Source organism: Lissotriton vulgaris, chromosome 5 (genome assembly GCF_964263255.1).
Source record: "Lissotriton vulgaris chromosome 5, aLisVul1.2, whole genome shotgun sequence".
Classification (NCBI taxonomy): domain Eukaryota; kingdom Metazoa; phylum Chordata; class Amphibia; order Caudata; family Salamandridae; genus Lissotriton; species Lissotriton vulgaris.
The window spans coordinates 102,326,534-102,347,083 of record NC_141693.1 but is presented as its reverse complement, the minus strand read 5'-3'; the positions used below and the strand labels follow the sequence as shown (position 1 = coordinate 102,347,083).

The 20,550-nt window shown below is 47.5% G+C and overlaps 1 protein-coding gene across 2 annotated transcripts in view; it reads right to left on the bottom strand.

Moving 5' to 3' along the window:
* Positions 1–20,550, bottom strand: part of C5 (complement C5) — a 352,588-nt gene that overhangs the window by 132,894 nt on the left and 199,144 nt on the right. For both annotated transcript variants that reach the window (XM_086920988.1, XM_086920987.1), the window contains 2 exons: positions 13,327–13,409; positions 2,221–2,360 (listed from right to left, as the gene is read on the bottom strand). In XM_086920988.1, the coding sequence (XP_086777114.1) occupies positions 2,221–2,360; positions 13,327–13,409 (223 nt within the window). The remainder of the gene's footprint in view (positions 1–2,220; positions 2,361–13,326; positions 13,410–20,550) is intronic.

The window sequence follows — 20,550 nt, the reverse complement described above, 5'->3', positions numbered from 1 at the left end:
ATGTCACGCTCACGCGTGTGTGTTGTAGAGGTAAAGCCCTAATCAGCCGTTATGTAGCTACTACTTTGCAATACACAAGATGTGCAATGAGCGCAGTTTATTTAATATGAAACAACTCTAAACTTAGAGGGCAATTGTGAGTGATTATAAAGTAGGAACTGTGAATTATAAATATTAAGTATATGTATAGCAATCATGTGACATTTTGAATAGCTGTTTGAGGATATTGCTTCATTGCTGTAAATCATCTCCTTTCCACACTAACCTACTGAGTAACAGAATGATCTACCCTAATGATGTGTATTTACTAGGTACCAGGGGTTTAATAAGACTACAATAATCAGTTTCTACATAGCTACAATTATTACCACAAAGGTGCTTATTATTATTCTCTTGTTACTCTTTGGTATGCATTCACTATGCCTTCACTGATGGTTAACTAGTACATTTCTTTTTTTTTCATCATATAACATCAAATGTTACCCTAACGTCAACTGTTAAGGAGCTCTCCGGTGCAACCTAGACTTCAGCATGCTGGCCACTGAGCCGCAGGGTGGTGGAGACCCCACCTTCGCTTCCCCATCAGCAGCAGACCTAGGAGCAGAAGGCACTTCATATTTAGAGTTCCCTGATGTACTGGCAGGGAATATTTACAGAAAGTGCTTCCACCCATACTGCAGGAAGACTGTCAACAAAATTGCAATAGTGGGTGTTCTGATCAGCAGGGAGTTGTTTCTTTAAGAAACGCCCTGACACACTAGGAGTTTTCTTTTAGCTTTACAACTGTCTTCGCTTGCATGCCTAATGAAAACTGGAAAAAACTGCATTTGAAGGTCCGACTTAAACACAGCGGTTCTTGGAGTGCTGTTTAGACCATATATCTGTGTTGAGTGATGTGCTGGTTGAGCCAGCTGAGGCTTGGCCAATGGAAAATGAGCAGTTCTACCACCTCTATAGGAGGGGTAGTGAGAGGAAGTTTGGGGGATAGTTTCCAGCTCAGTGAGCTGCCACGTTTCTGCACTGACTTTGAATTTCCCCCAAAACTGCTGTCTGTGACAAAGTAGGACCACTTTCAGCAAAATAACAATTCTGGCCACACTACCATCTTATGGAGCCCGGGCCGGCGTGTTTTTGTCTTTCAGAAACAAACCATAAACCACACGTTTAGGACTTTAGAATTTGGCCCATACCTGAATACCCTGATTATCCAAGTTTCTTGAAAATGTATTTGCTAGCGGCTTTCAAAAATGTCTTGCGACAGAGCCATGTTGGGTTGACATCAATCTGGTTCTCCTCCAGATTGGAGACTAAACCAATCCTGTTCAATGACCAAGATTCTTCTGATACGTTCATTTATATCAGTAGCCTTTTGCACTGTGGATGATAAATGTCTGTGAAACCACCTACAGTCTGTCGCTGATGTCTCTACACATGCTCTTGAGTGCTGTTGTTCCTCAAAAAAGAACAGGGATTAATGCCCTCTGAAGATCAATTGAACCTTCCCCTGATTGGCATCCTTATGTCAACTGGCACAAACAAAAACTTACAACATGTTCCTTTGTGCATGTTCTTTTGTATGTATGTGCTACAGCCTAGCCTGGATGAGGGTCTGTGCTGGAATGTTGACTTTTTAATTGTATTTTGCGAATTGGAGTTACTTTAGATTAGGTTCATCATCTCACTCCCTGTAAATGTTTTACAGTTAAACATACCATGCTTCAAATTTAACAAGGCGGCCTCGCGCCTTTCTATTGTGCTGCACGGCTCGCCTACATCAACTTTTGCAACATATTGTTTTTCCGCTACGACGCTGAAATTTCCATTTACAAATCATTGTTTTCAGGTGGGAGGTGGAGACTCTAGATCAGATGTTTAAGGAAGCTGAGCAGGAAGCTACTTGTCTCTTGGTGGGGAATCCCTTACCACTGTGTAACCTCGTTTAATAAGGAATCTGCATTTTAAGATAGGTCCAGGTATACTTTGTGGAAAAGAGCTAAGTAAGAATTAGGCAGAACACTCCACTAGTAGCAAGGATGTGTCTGCTTGGCCTGCAGACCCAAAGTCAAATAACACAATATTATACCCAACATTGCAACAGTGAACCATGATCCAGGTTGGGCCCGAGTACGTAGATGTGAAAGGGATATTAAAAGCATTACTCAGGACACCTCTCTACCATTTTTTAGGAAAGTTGTTTTTCAGAAAATAAAAACTGATTACCCTAACTCTGGAGTCTCTGTAGTTATAAACAGATCCAATCAGCTCAATCTGTTCGCCACGGACAACCGAGTAAGGCATGTGCGCGTTGAGGAAGACATCTTTAAACACCTCCACTCTCACCGGATCAGCCACACAGAGACCTGCAGGAGAAAGAGAAGGAGGACTAAAACCAGGAAAGATTAAAGCACTTGTTTACTCGCAATTTGACGCCAGGTCCTAGCATTTCAGTTAACTTGGCCACACGTGGGAAGCATTCTTTTTATCATGATGAGAAAAGTCATGTAGAGCAGCACCACACATTATCTACTACGTGGTGAAAGTGATCCAAGATGTGGTCCTGGACACAGAAGATTCTTTATGGAGTGAGAAAATGCACAGGCATGCAGGCACAGGGGTTCCTAACATCATCGGACACATTTGGGCTGAAACACTCAACAGCTCTTATGTATGGAACCAGCTAAATGATACCCCCACCATCTGCTATAATTCCCAATCCCACCTACATTCCTTAAATAGCCATAATCCTCAAATAGCCATTGATAGAATATGCCAAGGAGTTAGCATAAACAACTCCCATCCATAATTGTGATTACAAGTAGTGAACAAATTTCACTTTTTTTCTTGCACAAGTCCCCTACAGGTACAATCAGGCAAAATGTGTACTTCGGAAAAATAATATTCCAAGTTTTGGACTCAAAACATATGTAACTGCTGCAGTAGCCTCTTTACTCCGAGATGCATAACACAGAATGATGTGAATAGTACTACACTAAGAAAACATACCCCCACGGTATTGGTAAGTCCCCATATGGAACTATCACCTAATTTTATTACAACCCATGCAATGAGGGCCTCAGAATCCAACACAACCCAACCACTGCCTGATTTTAACCAACCTTTAGAGAGCCACACGAATAGGAGGAGCTATGAAAGTGCATTTTAGTGGAAAAAATCATAATAATACACTGTTCTGACTTTCATTCAACTGCTCTGGAAAAAGTAAACTAAAATACATGTTTGATAGGGCTACTTAATAATTCTTGAAGGCAAAACAAAATGAAGACTCATTCTAAGCAATGTGCCAACCCGACCCCCCTCATACTCTTTGCTTCGTGGCCCCCACATCCTTTTACCAATTTTTTGAGTATATAATTTTGGATTACATTTAGGTCGCAATTCTGCATATAATTGTAATTTTGGGGGGCAGATTTATCAACAAGTAGCATCACTCTTGAGCCACTCAAGAAGGCGCAAGGGGGCGCAAGGGCGGCGTAACTCCTAAATCAGATTTATGAAGCCGCACAGTGCCCCCTTGCATGGCCCTGCCTGGCTTGAAAGTCCAGAGTACCGGAATGCCGCGCAAATCACTGCTTTGCATTACTCTGCCCCAGGGAAGTGTTCCACAGGTGGGGCGTGTATGTTCCCACGCATCCATCCGTGGACTTCGGCGCATTCCTACATTTTCCATTACTAGTAGACCTGGGAATGCGTCAAAATGCGACACCTCCCCAGGTGAGGCATAACGAGGAGAAATGTCTTTATTTCTCCTCATTCTTTCCTCTTTCTTTGTCTGCTGCATTCTGCAGCACACACAAAAAGAGGAAAATGCCTCAGAGGATTGTTTTTGCACTTGAAGATGTCCCTTTGTGCAACACAGGCACCCTTGTACCTCGTGCAAGGTGCCTGAGTTGTCGCTAGGCAGCACATTGTGCGCCAGCGCAAGGATGCACCGTATCGTGTTAAATCTAGCACATTCCTGCCCTTTCCCTTTCACGCAGTGCAGCAAGGTGGATTACTGTGCTGTGTGAACTGTTGATAAATCTGCCCTGGATGTTTAAGATTCATCAATGAAAGCTTTTACAAAGGGGTAGGGTGCTTCCTTTTTTGAGGGGTTATCATTACTGTATACTGTGGGTCTATTGTTTTTATAGTGTGATAGCTTGTTTTTTTATAGAATGCTTTATAATGCTTCTGTATGAGCACTGTAAATAACAGGTGCACTATTACCTAATGTAATGGTGCTTAGTGTATCAACCTCGGAAAGATGGAAGCCCGAGTTTGCCATGCAAGGACAGACCCGATGGCCTACAGAGTATGGGAAATTTCAACAGATAGTGCATTGCTCACTGAGCCACCTTGTAAGCAAATGAAAAAAAACAATATTTTGCAAATGTATCTTATGCACAAACAGATACTTTTCTTTAAAAATAAGCTGCCATTTCAACAACAATATTTTGACCCTCTATTAAAACTGCTTCTACTCCAAGCCTAGAATCTTTGATTTGATTTGCAGTGCCTTTAATGGGGACTAAACATAGTATGCTCATTTTGCCTTCCTTCTTTACTAAAGGTCCAGCACTGGTTTTATACTTTGTAATTATCAATATGGATACCAAACAGACAGATGGTCCAAATCAGGATGAAGTGCTGTATCTACTCCTGCATTTGCCACACAATGTATACTTGATTGTATCTAGTCTACTGAGAAATAAATTAATGACTACTTGGGTGAGTATTATCAGGGGTGGCACACTTCAGGCTGATTTTGGAACTACTACAGGACTTATTAGGTCACCAGTAGAATGTAAGAAATGGATATGTTTGATAAACACTGAGATTTCGGATTTTATTGGCAGAATTAAAGAATAGAGTCTTGTTGGTGTTTTATGGAACTTGTTACTATGTAATGTGTGCCCATTGTCTATGCTTTACATGTAACATTTAAATTGCACACATTGTATATACATTGGTTATACATATCACGTTAATTGGGGACATGAGCCAAGATTCACTAAACATAACAAAAACCCTATGTCAAAGGAACTTGTGAATATGGACTACAGCATTAACACAAAGAACGTATGATTTATGAGTTAACAGAACATGGTTATTTTATGAGACTATAATGAATACATCATTCACTGCTGTTAAAGCTGAGTATAAAATGATCACATGTTTACTCAATCAGTAATATATATATATATATATATATATATATATATATATATATATATATATATATATATATATATATATATATATATATATATATATATATATTATATAATGTGTTTATAAGAAACAAGGAAAAGGACATTGTTTGTTTGAAAGTTATTGCAGAGGTCTTTAGAAATAGGAAATGCCAGCAGTGGCTAAAGTGAAGCTACGATCATCACTTACAGAGGTTTTCTGCCCTTGTTTCAAACTGATCAGCCATTTCGTTGGAACATTCAACATTTTTTCTCCTGCTTCAAATTCAAATTGATTATTACCTAGCCTTAACGACCCATCACACACACACATGGAAGACCCACACATCTACCTCAAGAAACATTGAGGTATATATTTGTTGTTAATGGAATTTTCTGAGGAGAGAGCCTCGGAGCCAAAGCAGCTGATAAGCGCTGGACCATGCTAACAACAGGGTGGCGGCCTACACAAGACCATTCTCCAGTGTACCATGGGCCCAGGGGCTACCATTTTGCTCTGCATCACGGGCTGGAGGTAGAACCGACTTGAGCGCGGCCTCACTGCTCTAATCACCTGACCTGTGGGAGGCCTAGCCGAGCCCTGAACAGAGGCGAGCCCTGAGGATGAAAAGATCCAACAGGAGAGATCCATTGCTTGGGCATCCAGAGCACACACGGCAGACCAAGATCTCACCTACTTGCTACGCTGGGCCCCTGCAGAGTATTGGGACAGTGGGGGTGAGGAGATCCCAACATGTGCTTGTCAGGAGGCCGTGGCTTGGGGCAGAGGGTTGCAAAACATGACTTGCCATGAGTAGCGGCTTAGGATAAACTCCGGCCAGTGCAAGACAGCTGCGTATCAATCAAACATTTCCTCAGAAGTCGACCCGGACAGGCCTTGAGTGGGGCCAGAATCAAGGGGGCACTACAAACGCACCGGAGAACAATTGTGGTGCCCTGCTGTAGATTGGGCAGATGCTCCTGCAACAGCAGCCTACAGAGGAACCCAGATATACATGAGGCTTGCTGATGATGTACAGTGGGCTGGGGGGAACAACTCCAAAGCCCCTAGAGAGGAACTGGGCCAATAAGGGGGAATTGAAAGTGAACTGCTTGTTATCACAGCAACGGCTTCCAGGTGGTGCTCACCCATGGAAAGTACAGGAATGGGAAACAACCTTTACAACGCAACTTTTACAACGCACTACCATTACAACGAAACTTTTACAATGCAACATCCATTACATCGCATGCCATTACAACGCAACCATTACAACGCATGACACTACAACGCATACCACTACAACGCATGTCATTACAACGCAGTCATTACAATGCATACCATTACAACGCATACCATCACAACACATTGTACCCTTACACTATCCAACACTTACCCTACTGTTGCACCCCCTGGAGTTAGAATAGGAATGTTTACCCCTACACTATCCAAAACTTACCCTACTGTTGCACCCCCTGGAGTTAGAATAGTAATTTTTACCCCTACACTATCCAACACTTACCCTACATGCAATGTAATGGTATGCGTTGTAATGGTATGTGTTGTAAAGGTAGTATGCGTTGTAATGGAATGCGTTGTAAAGGTAGTTTTTAAAAATTCGTTGTAATGGCATGCGTTGAAATGGAATGCGTTGTAATGTATGTTGCGTTGTAAAAAATGCATTGTAAAGGTATGCATTGTAAAAGTATGCGTTGTAACGTCATACATCCTACAGGAATCACAAAGCCTGGGATCCAAGGTCAATGAGTGGATCTGTGCTGCTCAGTGCTGTGGGAATGCATAAGGGACACAGACACACATCAGACTCACAGAACGCTGCCTGGCACCAATCTGGGTGTGCAATACCCAGTATGTCGGACCATCACCATAGCCAAAGTGAAGACCTGTAAAGGCGGTAAAGAACCGCAGATGACGCTGCGCCCCGCAGTGGACCATGGACAACCACCCCCATGAACGTCGGTTGAGCGTCTCCTACAAGATCATATGGAGAAATATGCTTCACTACTGACCACTGTCAGTAGTCTTAAAGCCTCCCTGGAACAAATATTGGATGCTTTATTGATGTGGTGTTCTTCCGAAAGGACCACAAGAAACTAAAGGATAAAATAAGTGCAATGTAGAAAAGGAACTGGTGGGTATGCACCCTTCAGTAGCTGAGCAACACCACCAACTCGAATTGCTCTGATGCAGAGGGATGTTCTAGGAGGAATAATAACAGGGTGCTAGGGTTCCCTGAAGGTGTTGAGGAGCTAAGCATGGACTTATATCCCTAGGTCTAGCTATCTGAACGAGTGGTAGGGGGCAAGACATCTGCACTGGTTTCAGTGGAAAGAGCACATAGAGTATCGAACTGCCTTACTGGACCAGGGACAACGCCATGGCCAGTAGTGGAGAGACTGTTCAGTTTCCTAGATCAAGGGACTGTCAATATTAGTACTGTTACAATGTTTCCAGACAACACAGTGGAAGTGCACAAACATCTGCAGCATTTTCACAGAAAGCAAAGCATCGCCTCTGCACTATGGGAATCAAATATGCCCTTTTTACTAGTCAAAGCTATGGGTCATTTCTTGTCCTCAAAAGAGGTGTGGGCATGACTTGAGACACAAGGATATTTTCAGTGTACTTCTTCATCAGACCTTGGGGATTATTGGCAGAAGCAGTAGAGTAGACGGGGGTCCACCAGGAACATCCGGGAAAGTCGATGAAGACACAGGTGTTGATGGGCAGAGCAGAGGTTCTGGCTGCAGTGGAGCACTCTGAATTGGCTGGTTTGGATGGCAGGGAATTAGATGGGGAAACGGGGGATCAGTGGATACATTGCAGGTGACCAAGCTCCCAGGGGAGCTCTGTGGTGGCCCTTTATTCACCCAAATAACAGCACATCTATAAGCGGGGTCTGGTGGTGCAGTGGACTAATGCATCCACTGTAGGTGTCATGATCTGCCACAGGGCGCCTACCTGACTACATCTCCCAGAATGCAAACTGGAGTAGGAGGAGTTTAGGGTATATCCCACTGCCAACCACCAGGGTGCGCTGTACGTGATTTGCAATTCTGAACCTTGTTTGTTCTCGTACTGGTTCCGTGCAGAGGAGCCTGCTTGTTTGGAATTGAGAGTTAGAGGAGTTCGTTACCGGAAGGAAAGTGCCGGCGAAAAGTCTTTTGTATTTGTGTTTTTTCCCGCTTGCGGCTGCGGCGGGAAAAGGAGTAACGTGTCATAAACAGTGACGCGTCCCAGTTGGAAATTAGCCAAGTGGTGGCTAAACTACATTGAACTTCCGTTGTTTTCACCCTTCTCGCCTGCGGCTGCAGCGAGGAAGGGATTGCTGAGGCGTGTATCGATTAAGACACGTTAGGAGTTCTGTGCAATCCTTGTTGGACAAAGAAACTGACAATTGGTAGCCTACTCGCCCAAATCGCTAGCGGCTACAGCGAGGAAGGGGGAGAGCTTTGCTTCATTCGGACTTTGTTCTTCATGCCGGTAAGCCTCGGAAGAGGAGGAACTTGTTCCAGATAACAAACTTGATTTTGCTATTTGTGTTCCGTTTAGTTGGGCCCAGCTAGGAATACTTTTGTGTACTTTTTGATATTCGCATTTTGGATGAACAAGTATCGTTCAACAAACAATACTAAATCCTTCAGTTCCAGTGGATTATTGTTTACTCCGTAGTAGTGACGACTTGGGTTACTGGAGAGTGTCATTTTTTATGTTTCAAAGGGAAGGGCATTAAGGTATGTTCCTGGTTGTCTGCCTACTTGATGTTACATTCTGGGTGCATGTGGACCAACTGTAATATTTGATCTGTCTTTAGGAAGCAACCATATTGGGAACTACGGAAGGCAGAGAGGAAGGGCTCACCTCTTGATTTATTTGGTAGGTAGTGATTCATTAGTGAGAATGAAACGAGAGTAGTCAGGATATCTTGCTTTAATTCTTTCCTTTTGTTTTTCAGCTATCCCTTCCGTTCCAGTCCCTTCCCTTACCTTTCCCTCGCTTGATTACCTCTACGCTCTGTGTGTTTTGCTAACCAGAGTGTGGGGAAATCAGGAGGTGGACCCCTTTTAGCATCACCCTGATCCTGAGGAGGAGCAAACCGTGACAGTAGGGGCCTGTGTTCGACCTCATGGCCACAGGTTCTAATCCCGGCGGATCCACTCAGCCTTTCATCCATCCGAGGCCGATAAAATGAGTACCATTGAGTTAAGTAACAATATACATCTGTTATTCAGCGCCTTGAGACCTTCAGGTGATACGTGCGCTTTACAAATGTACATGTTATGTGCCCCTAAGCAAGATATTGTTTTCTGGTGGCTTTATTTAATGAGGGGTTCTCTGGCACAGAGGGGGAGCAGAGTAGAGGTACATGAGCGTCTGAGTCAATGTGTGATGGGGTGTTTATGCAGCTCTGGTGGCGTAGTCACGAACTGCACTGTAAGATGTTGGACCATCTGGAATTATTAAAGACACTGTTTGGCTGTGTCCAATTGATGGGATGATCAAGGTTGCAGGTTTCTTGGGGATTGTTTATCTTGTTTCTTCATTTGGTTTTATTTAGCTCTGGGTGCCCACTCCTACACAGTTTTCCCACCCTGTGCTTTGAAATGGGGGTAACACGTCACAAGCAACACAAATAGCGAAACAGAAATATCGCGTCATGACGTGGAATGTGAGAGGGCTGGGCACCTACAGTAAATGGTACAGGGTCAACACATATTCTAAAAGGCACCTTGATATATTTGAAGGCAGATCCATCACTTTTTCTGGAGTTAAGGAGTGTTCTGGATGACGTAGGGCGCATTTCTGGCCTCTGCATTAATTTGGGAAAGTCATGTTTGTTCCCTCTGTTACATACAACACACTACTGCGCAGTTCAGATGGGGGTGACTCCTTGCCTTGAAGGTAGGACACCATTAAATAATTAGGGATAAATATATATCTTACTAAATACGATCTCATACAGGGTAATTTGTAGAAAGCATTAGCATCAATATGACAGACATTACCCTTTTGGATACAGTTTCCCCTGTCTACCATGGACGGAGTGTCCATAGCAAAAATCCTGATTCTCACTTGACTCCTTTACTTGTCTGCTGCACTACCGATAGTGCTGAGGATGCTATTCTTTAGTGATCTGCAATGACTATTAGCCTCCTTCATTTGGGGAAACAAGAAACGGATAGCAATAGCCACTTTCAATGCCACATTGGAGGATGGGGGGGCCTAACTATGAGCCATATTACGCCACTGCCCAACTTCAGTGGCCATTATGATGACTAAGAGACACTATCGACCCTGAGCGCAACATGTTAGGCTTTGACTTTAGGGCTAAACCACTGCTGGAGGGGTTACTGAAATATGCCCCTTTTGCTAATGCTGGGTACATGATGTTCAGCGATGTGGTGTCAGATGGGAAACGACGTACATTTGAGGACCAGGTGGTCTAGACCCAGGGCTGTATTCTGCTGTATTCAGCTTTGCGTGGAGTAGCGAGCAGGTTGTGGGGGTACAATGATGACTTACTTCCTACAGCAGGACCCCGTGAAATGATGGTAGCTTCAGCTGGCACCGGGCGGGTAATGTCTGGCATTTATGGTGCTCTACTTAAAGACTCCATTAATGCTGGCATCCAAGCTTTTAAGGGGTGGTGGGAGGCACAGTTGGATATAGTATTGCTGGAGTTGATATTGAAGAGATGGCTTGGATCCATCAGGAGAATCCAATCGAGCGCTTGTTTGTGCTTTACTCAATTCAACTACATACATCATACAGACCTTTCTCCAGACAGGATAGGGAGAATGTTTACGAGTGCCAGAGTGGTTTGTCCTAGATGCCAAAAGGTTAACACAGACTTCCTTCACATGATATGGGCATGTCCGCTGATTGTCGACTATTGGTGGGAGATGACTCAATGCATATCAGAGATCGAGGCTTCTCCACCACAGGACCCCATTTGTTGACTCTTTAACACTGGAACAGTGACAAAGCGGACGAAGTAGCTGGCTGGTTCCAGGGCTTGGCTTTAGTACTCGCAAAGAACCGTATTGTTATGTGTTGGAAAGCGGTGATGTCCCCTATTATCCAACTGTGGCAGAGAAATGTGGTCCACTTGTCCAAAGCGGAACTTTCAGTGAAGGTAGATGCGAAAGCCCGCGATGGGAGATGTCCTCTCATGGAGCAATGGGAAGAGTATTTGGATCATCTGAATAGCATACTAACGCCAGAGACCCACAATAGTAATGGTTGAATGTGGTGACAGGGGTCGGTTGTTGATTATGAGGGAGGGCACCGCTCAATTCTGCTTTGACCCCACTTGGAGGGCACACAGGATTGCAGTCCACTTACACTGGTGTGTCAAATGACAGAGAGCACTGCATGTGCACACACGGGGGATGTAGCCTGGGAGAGCCACTCACTGTCCATGCAGCTGTGCAGGTGATGCATGTTAACGGTACCACGGGAGGGAAGAGGCGGCGGGAAGGGAGGAGTGACAAGAGCTGGTAGGTCGCGTTGGGTAAATGTTCAGCAATGCATCTATGATTTCTCCACCTGTGGCTGAGAGGTTGCCTTGTTATGATGCACATCTTTGTTATATCTTTTCACTGCCAAACTTGAGATTTGATATGATGTGCGTTGGGGATGTCTATGCCTACATGCTACAGATACTGTAACTATATGTACAAGGTAACTTAAAAAAAATGTGTATATATATATATATATATATATATTTATATATCTGTTTTAAAAAAACAGAGCCAAGCAGGACTTCTCCCAGTTCACAGACCAGTGCCAGCAATGCAGGTCTTCCTAGGACTTTAGTTAACTGCAATTTTATTCACCAAAGGGATCATTAACTGTGCGATATTAGATATGTCTACTGTTTTCAATAATGTTGATTACCCAACCTCCTGATTCGTTTGGTGTGGGCATTGCTATTCAATCTAACTCCAGTGTGCTCTTTGCCTCTACAATCTATTCTGCACTCCAAATCTGTTTTGCCCTAGTTACATATCACACATCCCTCAATACTTCACCCGTCCACGGTGGTTCCTTACCACTTATTGTTTTCAGTTTTGTTCTTCATACATTGTTCTTGTGTTTTCATTCCTTTGCTCTCCTGAATTTATCAGAGCATATTTGCCCATGTGAACCAAGCCATGACATTGATACAGAAGCTTTTGCTCTTCTGTGATCTACCTTCTGCTGCATTATCCATCCGGTCCTCTCAAGGTTTAGCTCTTTGATGCTGATATCTCAAAGTTATGGAAATCCGGTCCTTAGAAATTCTCTTCTCTCACGACCATTATGCTCAAAAAGTGCTCGAGCTTCCTAAGTCTTTTCTTTGCCTTCATTCTTGTCTTAAATGTGGCTCTTTTGGGAGCAGGTGAATCGTGATGTTTTACTAGCGGTCTTGTACTGAGTGCCTAGTGTTCAAGTAATTTAGGTAAAGCGCTATTTGATGGACAGATCAGAGTGAAATGCTCAACTTTTGTGACATATGCGCAGTCAAGTGGACAGAGAAAATCACGAGAGGCGCATGGAAGAATTAATGAATGAGAGAACATGTGATGCAGCTTGCCACCCTGAGCTGCCTTAAGGCCACCCAGTTCTGTCACTGTCTCCGTTTTGAACTCCCATACATGGCTAGTTTAGTGGTACATAATACTAAAAAATGACAGTCACCATATAATGTCCCAAGACTTGCAACTTCTAGGTAGTGAGTGTGAGTGAAATTAAATGTATGTGAGTTCTAGATTATGCAGTGTGTGTTGTGACGTTTCAAATGTATCTTTAATAACAACTGTTCCTTTTTCTCTCATCCCGAAGATAGATGTCTCTCTCACTCTCCTCCACTTCCCATGTAGGTTACCACTTTGGAAGTAAAGATCAGTGAATGTTTCATTCTAAATGCATGTCAAAGAAAATGTTTCTAACTGTTCACCTGGATAGGGCAGAAGATCCTGGGAGCTCGGGTCATGTGGTGACATACATGATCATTGATAAGAAGGCGTTAACACAGTTACTTGTACTCCCAATGGAATCTGATCAAATTCTGGCAAAAAGATGGTCGCTGACTGCTAGTCATTGCATGGCCCAAACACAGCATGTGCTTACCTTGGTCAGAAATACCAATGCCTTGAATTTCCCACGAAGTTAACGAATCCGGTAGAGTAAAGGACAAGGACTGGGAATCCCATCTGAGAACATCAAAAAAGATGATTGCTCTTAATGATAATATAAAAACACGTATACTAAGTGGACACGCCAAGTGTCGTTCATCGTATGCGCATTATAGAAGGGGTCACATTATACAAGGGGACAGTCGGCCATAGTTTGCACAAGGGCACATACAAATCTATTGAGTCAAGCATAGACCTAGGTTGCACGCCCATTTACAAAAACCCTAATTTCCTTAGCAGGTGATAACTGGCATAGCAGCATGCAGAAGAGTACACAGCTCATAGACTTAGAATGGAGATTCAACTGCTGTTCTGGGTTTGTGTGCATTGTCCTGAGGACCACAGACCCCTGGAAACCCCACGAAGGTGAGTGCAAAGTCCATGAACTGCACAGCCAAGGGAAGCCAAAGGAAGCGTGAGGAGCAGGTGCATGATAACTTTCTAGTTCTCTTCTGAACAGCTTGTAATTACTCTAAATACTAAAATTACTACCTGTATGTTTAAAGATTTCTAAATGTGGTTTTTCACGTTAAGATTGGGACAAATGCACACATAGGTTTATGTGAAAAGAAACTGATTGCCAACATCCTTGCAGTTTAATAACCATAAGAAAAGTGTTTTTTAATTTAATAGGTGTGAAAACGGCACAACCACTTTGAGCACCAGGTGGCGCTCACACGTAGGTGTAACCAGTTTGTAGGGATACCTATTCCACCGCATAAATGTAGAAAAAGCAGGAATCTCCACAAACCTTGTGTAGGGCAATGATCAGGAATGTAATGTTCGAGACCGCAAGTCAGCGGTCTAGCTAGCCGCGCACCAGAAGGTGCGCACACGCGAGCGCGTGACGTAACGCGCTCGCATATAAAATAAAGCGGGAGTGGCCGGGAAGTTAGTCCGGATCACGCGACAAACTAAATAACGTGTCCCGAGTATTTGTTCATGCCGCAGCGCTGTATCCACAAAGTGCCTGCGGCCTAGGGACATGACACTGGCGACGAGGGTCCAAGAGCCCATGCAGTGCCCCCGGAGCACACTCACCCTACGCCGCATTCCGTGAGCACACGGCGGAGCAATATCATCACCATTCGGCAGCCCCTACGCCGTGATTGCGGTCCATGGTGAGTGCCGGCAGTGGAGAATGCATCGTGTGCCGCTCCCCACGTGTGAGACAGTGTGTCCCCGCATAGCGAAAGGCGCCGCAGAGTGGCCACGTGTGGCTCCGATTGCCGAGGCTGATACCCAGGTCTGATGAAGCTGCCTTCCAGCGTGAAGCCCGACAAACAGAGGAGGCGTGCCGCCTACTCCAGCACTGCAGCCCAGGTCAGGGCAGGTGGACATCGCGCTGAGGGGCGGAAGGTCAGTGCCAACGCGGGGGAATCCCGACTAGTCATTAGTCTTGCACACATACAGCCCGCCCCACCCCAACACGTGAGAGAGCCCATGCTGGGCCGTGTCCAGCTGGAACCGGAGTGCCACATCTGAGGGTGACCCAGGCCGGAAGCTAGGCCTTTTCACGTGCCAACATGGCGTCGATTCCCGCCATTGAACCATTTGTGGTGGATGGTGCCCCAGCATCCCTAGCGCCTCGCTGGAAGGATTGGACAGACCGTTTGCATATCTACTTTGAGGGTGCAGGCACAGCTAGGGAGCGCCGCAGAGCGCTGCTATTGCATTTAGGAGGGAAGGACATCCATAGGATCTGTAAAACCATTGTAGAGGCCACCCCAAAAACTTACCTCACACTCCTCAATGCTCTCAATGCACACTTTGAGCCAATGGCCAGCAAAGACTATGTGAGGTTCATTTTCCGCCAAGCGAGACAAGGAGCAGAAGAGTCACTAGATGCATTCCACGGCAGGCTGAAAGAACTGGTCAGCACGTGTGGTTTCCGCGACGATTAGGAGGAAATACGTGGACAGATAATACAGGGATGCTACTCATTGAAACTGAGAGTGACAATCCTACAAGAAGATGGAAAGCCTCTAGCAGACATCCTGAAATTAGGACGCTCCAAAGAACTGTCACAGGCTAGAGCTTCACACATGGAGGCTGCTCTCCACCGGCCCGCCAAGGCGGAGCAAGTTAACACGGCAGAACAAGTCAACGCCGTCAAACCGAAAGTACGCCAATATGGCGGGAAGAAGCCGCAAGACAAGCGCAGGGAGTGCGGATACTGCGGAGGCCAGCCCCACCGCGCCCAAGACTGCCCGGCGCGGGGAAAAAGGTGCAGTTCATGCAGATGGATGAACCATTTCGCGGCCGTATGCAGGTCAGCCAAGTCCAAAAAGAAGGCAGCCCATGCCATAAGAGAAGACCGGGACAGCGAAGACATGGACGATGACACCAGCGACTATCCCGTCCATTACGTACTCGCCATTGACCAACCACAGCGGAAGAAGCGCCGTCTCCCGAAGTGTCACATCATGATCCACCAGCAAGAGGTGAGGGCCACAATTGACACGGGAGCCTCCATTGAACTAATGGCGGCAAACATGTACAATCAACTGAACGCCAAACCACCATTGCGGGCAGCGAAGATTAGAGTGTTCGCATATGGCCAGAAAACGCCAATTCCACTAATAGGATGCTTCCAGACTGAACTCCAACACCAGAACTTGAAGGTTCCGACGACCGTCTATGTCACCAAAAAGGGCAGTGGCATGCTCATCAGTGGGCAGACAGCAGAGGAGCTCAGGCTGATATCGTTTGCCATGGCAGTGCTGACGGGAGAATTAGACACCATACTGGAGGAGTTCGAGGACATATTCCGAGGCATCGGATGCCTGAAAGGAAAGGAGGTGTCCCTGCACATCGATCAGTCGATCCAACCAGTCGCACTCAGGCACGAAGAATAGCCTTCCACCTCAGGAAGAAGGTCAAGGAAGAACTGGAAGCCCTTGAACGACAGGGCATCATTGAGAAGGTCAGCGGACCCACCCCGTGGGTTTCTCCGATCGTGATAGCGCGCAAACTGAAGCAACCCGGCCAAGTCCGCATATGCGTGGACATGCGGTTACCTAACGCAGCAGTCAAGAGAGAGAGACACCTAACCCCCACCATTGATGCAATCTTGGGAAAGCTAAATGGAGCCCGGTGGTTCTCAAAAATGGACCTTCGCTTGGGCTATCATCAGCTGCCCCTCCACCCGGACTCCAGATATATAACTACGTTCTCCACCCACGTAGGACTTAGACGCTACCGACGTCTCAACTTCGGCATCTCAAGTGCCGCCGAGGTGTTTCAGAACACCATCAGGGAGGTTCTAAGCGGACTCCCAGGGGTCTTAAACGTCAGTGACGACCTGCTGATCTATGCCAACTCAAACGAAGAACATCACCAGAGACTGAGAGGGGTGCTACAGAGAATCAAGGATGCAGGCCTGACACTGCACCGTGAAAAATGACAGTTCCTCCAGAACAAGATTAATTTCTTCGGCTACACCTTTTCTGACCAAGTGGTAGCCCCAGAGCCGGACAAGGTAAAAGACGTGCAAGATGCACCGGCCCCCTCGAACATATCCGAGGTAAGGAGCTTCCTGGGCATGGTGAACTTCTACGGGAGGTTCGTACGAGATCTATCAAACCTCACCCGGTCTCTACGAGAGCTCACCAAATCCGCTACCCCCTGGCAGTGGGGCGAAGAACAGGAAATGGCATTCCGAGATACAAAAGCAGCGCTGTCTGCGGACAAGACCCTATCATCCCGCGAAGGACACCAACATAGCTGTCAATGCCAGCCCATATGGCCTGGGAGCAGTACTATCTAAACGCCAAAGTAAGGACGAATGGGCCCCCATTGCCTATGAAAGTCGCTCCCTAACAGACACGGAGCAAAGGTACTCCCAAATAGAGCGGGAGGCGATTGCGATTCACTGGGCATGCAGACACTTCCACATCTATGTATACGGTCACCCATTCACAGTGTCAACGGACCATAAGCCTCTGATCCCACTATTCAGAGGGTCAGTGTCAAAACCACCTCCCAGAATCGAGAAATGGATCCTCCAACTGCAGGAATATGACTACCAAGTAGAGTACCGACCTGGAGCAACAAACCCAGCAGACTACCTCTCCAGGCACCCCCGCGCAGCCACTAAAGTGGAGAAAGAAGACGCTGAGGAGACCGAGGAGTGTGTGAAAGTCGTGCTGGAAAGGTCGAGACCACTACCCATGAGCCTGGAGATGATCATTAAGGCCACGCGGAATGATGACCCTCCACGCCTGGACCCCGATCAGCACCGAAGACACCATCCGCACGATGAACTCCATCCACTCCGGATCACCGACCGACCCCTGCCCTCACCACGTCTTCAACAAGGCCGACGCTGTCATCGCACCCCACCTGCGAGACATCATCAACACATCCTTCAACACCACCATCTTCCCTGAGAGCTGGAAACACGCCGAACTCAGCGCTCTACTCAAGAAACCAACAGCGGACCCCACCGACCTCAAGAATTACCGCCCCATCTCGCTCCTCCCGTTTCCAGCCAAAGTCATCGAGAAGACCGTCAACAAGCAGATGGCCGCCTTCCTCGAGACGAACGGATCCCTCGACCCCTCACAGTCCGGCTTCCGAGCCAATCACAGCACCGAGACCGCCCTCATCGCCGCCACCGATGACATCCGAGCCCTGATGGACAATGGAGAAACAGCGGCCCTCATCCTCCTAGACCTCTCCGCGGCATTCGACACGGTCTGCCACCGCACCCTAGTACGGCGCCTCAGCAACATCGGAATCCAGGACAAGGCGCTGGAATGGATCATCTCCTTCCTCGGCGGAAGAACACAGAGAGTCCGCCTACCACCGTACAAGTCAGAGGCCTCCGAAGTCATCTGCGGCGTCCCCCAAGGATCATCTCTGAGCCCCACCCTCTTCAACGTCTACATGAGCCCCCTCGCGGCCATCGTACGCAAACACAACCTCAGCATAATCTCCTACGCCGACGACACCCAACTGATCCTCTCCCTGACCAACGACCCCGCCGCCGCCAGAGCCAACCTGCACGAAGGGATGAAAGAGGTAGCCGAGTGGATGACGACCAGCCGCCTGAAACTGAACTCGGACAAGACGGAGGTCCTCATCCTGGGCTCCTCACCCTCCGCCTGGGACGACTCCTGGTGGCCTCCCGCCCTGGGCACCGCACCCAAACCGACAGACCATGCACGCAACCTGGGCTTCATCCTGGACTCCTCCCTCTCCATGACCAGGCAAGTCAACAACGTCTCCTCGGCGTGCTTCAACATCCTACGCATGCTACGGAAGATCTTCTGGTGGATCCCCACCGAGACCAGGAAGACCGTCACCCAGGCCCTCGTCACCAGCCGACTGGACTACGGCAACGCCCTCTAGGCCGGTACCACCGCCAAGCTCCAGAAGAGACTCCAGCGGATCCAGAACGCCTCAGCCAGACTCATCCTCGACATCCCACGAACCAGCCACATCTCCGGACATCTGAGAGACCTTCACTGGCTCCCCGTCAACAAAAGAATCACCTTCCGCCTCCTCACCCACGCACACAAAGCCCTACACAACCAAGGCCCGAGCTACCTCAACAGCCGAGTCAACTTCTACGCTCCCAAACGCCACCTCCGATCAGCCAACCACGCCCTCGCCGCCGTCCCCCGCATCCGAAGAGCGACTACAGGAGGAAGGTCCTTCTCCTACCTGGCCGCCAAGACCTGGAACTCCCTCCCTCCCGACCTGCGCCTGACCCAAGACCACCTCTCCTTCAGGAAGAAGCTGAAGACCTGGCTGTTCGAGCAGTAGCGGCACCAAACCCCCCCCCCCCCCCCCCCCCAGCGCCTTGAGACCCTACGGGTATGTAGCGCGCTTTATAAGTGTCACTGATTGATTGATGAAGTCCTACAGCTGGTAGCAAGTGCCCTACAATCCAACGACTGGCGGCCGATTCAGGCTTCCCTGAACAAAAGAACACCACAAGCCAAAGCATCACTTGAAACACTTCTGAGAGTAAAAGAAGAACTGTCCATTGACAACAGGGGATGCCTACTGAGAGGCCCAAGGATAGTGATGCCAGCAAGTCTGACCCAGCAAGCCGTGGAGCTAGCCCACCGAGGACACCAAGGCATGGTAAAGATCAAGAGCAGACTCCGAGCCAAAGTTTGGTTCCCTGAAATGAACACCATGGTGGAACAAGTAGTCAGAACGTGCAGATGGTGCCAAGCGGCGGGGCAACCCGAGCGACCACCCCCGGTCCTCACTGAAGACAATCCGCAGAGGCCATGGGAGTGTGTCAGCTCCGACTTCGGACACCTACCGGATGGGAGATACGTACTCGTCATCATAGACGACTTCACCAAGTACCCAAAAGTTGAAGTTGTAGAGACTCAAACAGCCAAAGAAGTCATTGCCAAGTTCGAGAAGACCATAGCCACCCACAGCATCTTTGAGAAGGTCAAAACCGACAATGGACCGCCGTTTCAGGGGCAAGAATTTGCTGAATACCTCAAAAGCTGGGGAATCCTTCACCGGAAGATAACCCCCCGCTGGCCTCAAGCCAACGGGGAGGTAGAGAGATTCATGCGGACACTGAACAAGGTCATAAGGATAGCCCATGCAGAGGAAGCCCCCCTGGAACGGGCGATCTATAGTTTCCTGACGGAGTATCGGCTAACACCGCATCGAACCACGGAAGCGGCACCAGATCCCTCCGCCCTCGGACTAGTGGTCAGGGACACCATCCCCAGTCATCCTGATTGGGCTCCGAACCGCGTGAACCCGCAAAAGACCCTCTCGAACAGGACCCGGTCCAATGACTATGCAAGCTTCCGGCGCCGGGCAAAAGAACAAGACATCCAGGAAAGAGACTGAGTGTACGTGAAGGACAGGTATCCAGGGAGCAAGTTCCGACTCCCGTTCGAGCCACGACCATGGACTGTCCTGCGTCGCACTGGTACAATGGTAACAGCTCAACGAGGACCGGAAACAGTCACACGCAACGTGTCCTTTTTCAAGAAGGCCCACCCTGACACTGTTGACCCCAAGGAACAAGAGAATGGAGAGGAGACATCGAGCCAACCAGAAGAACCGAGCTGGCAGGAGGGCGGTGAGTGTGATCTACCGGGCGAGGGTGCCGAGGCAAGTCCCCTGACACCTGGGACCCCCAGGCTGAGCACCCCACGGTCTCCAGGCA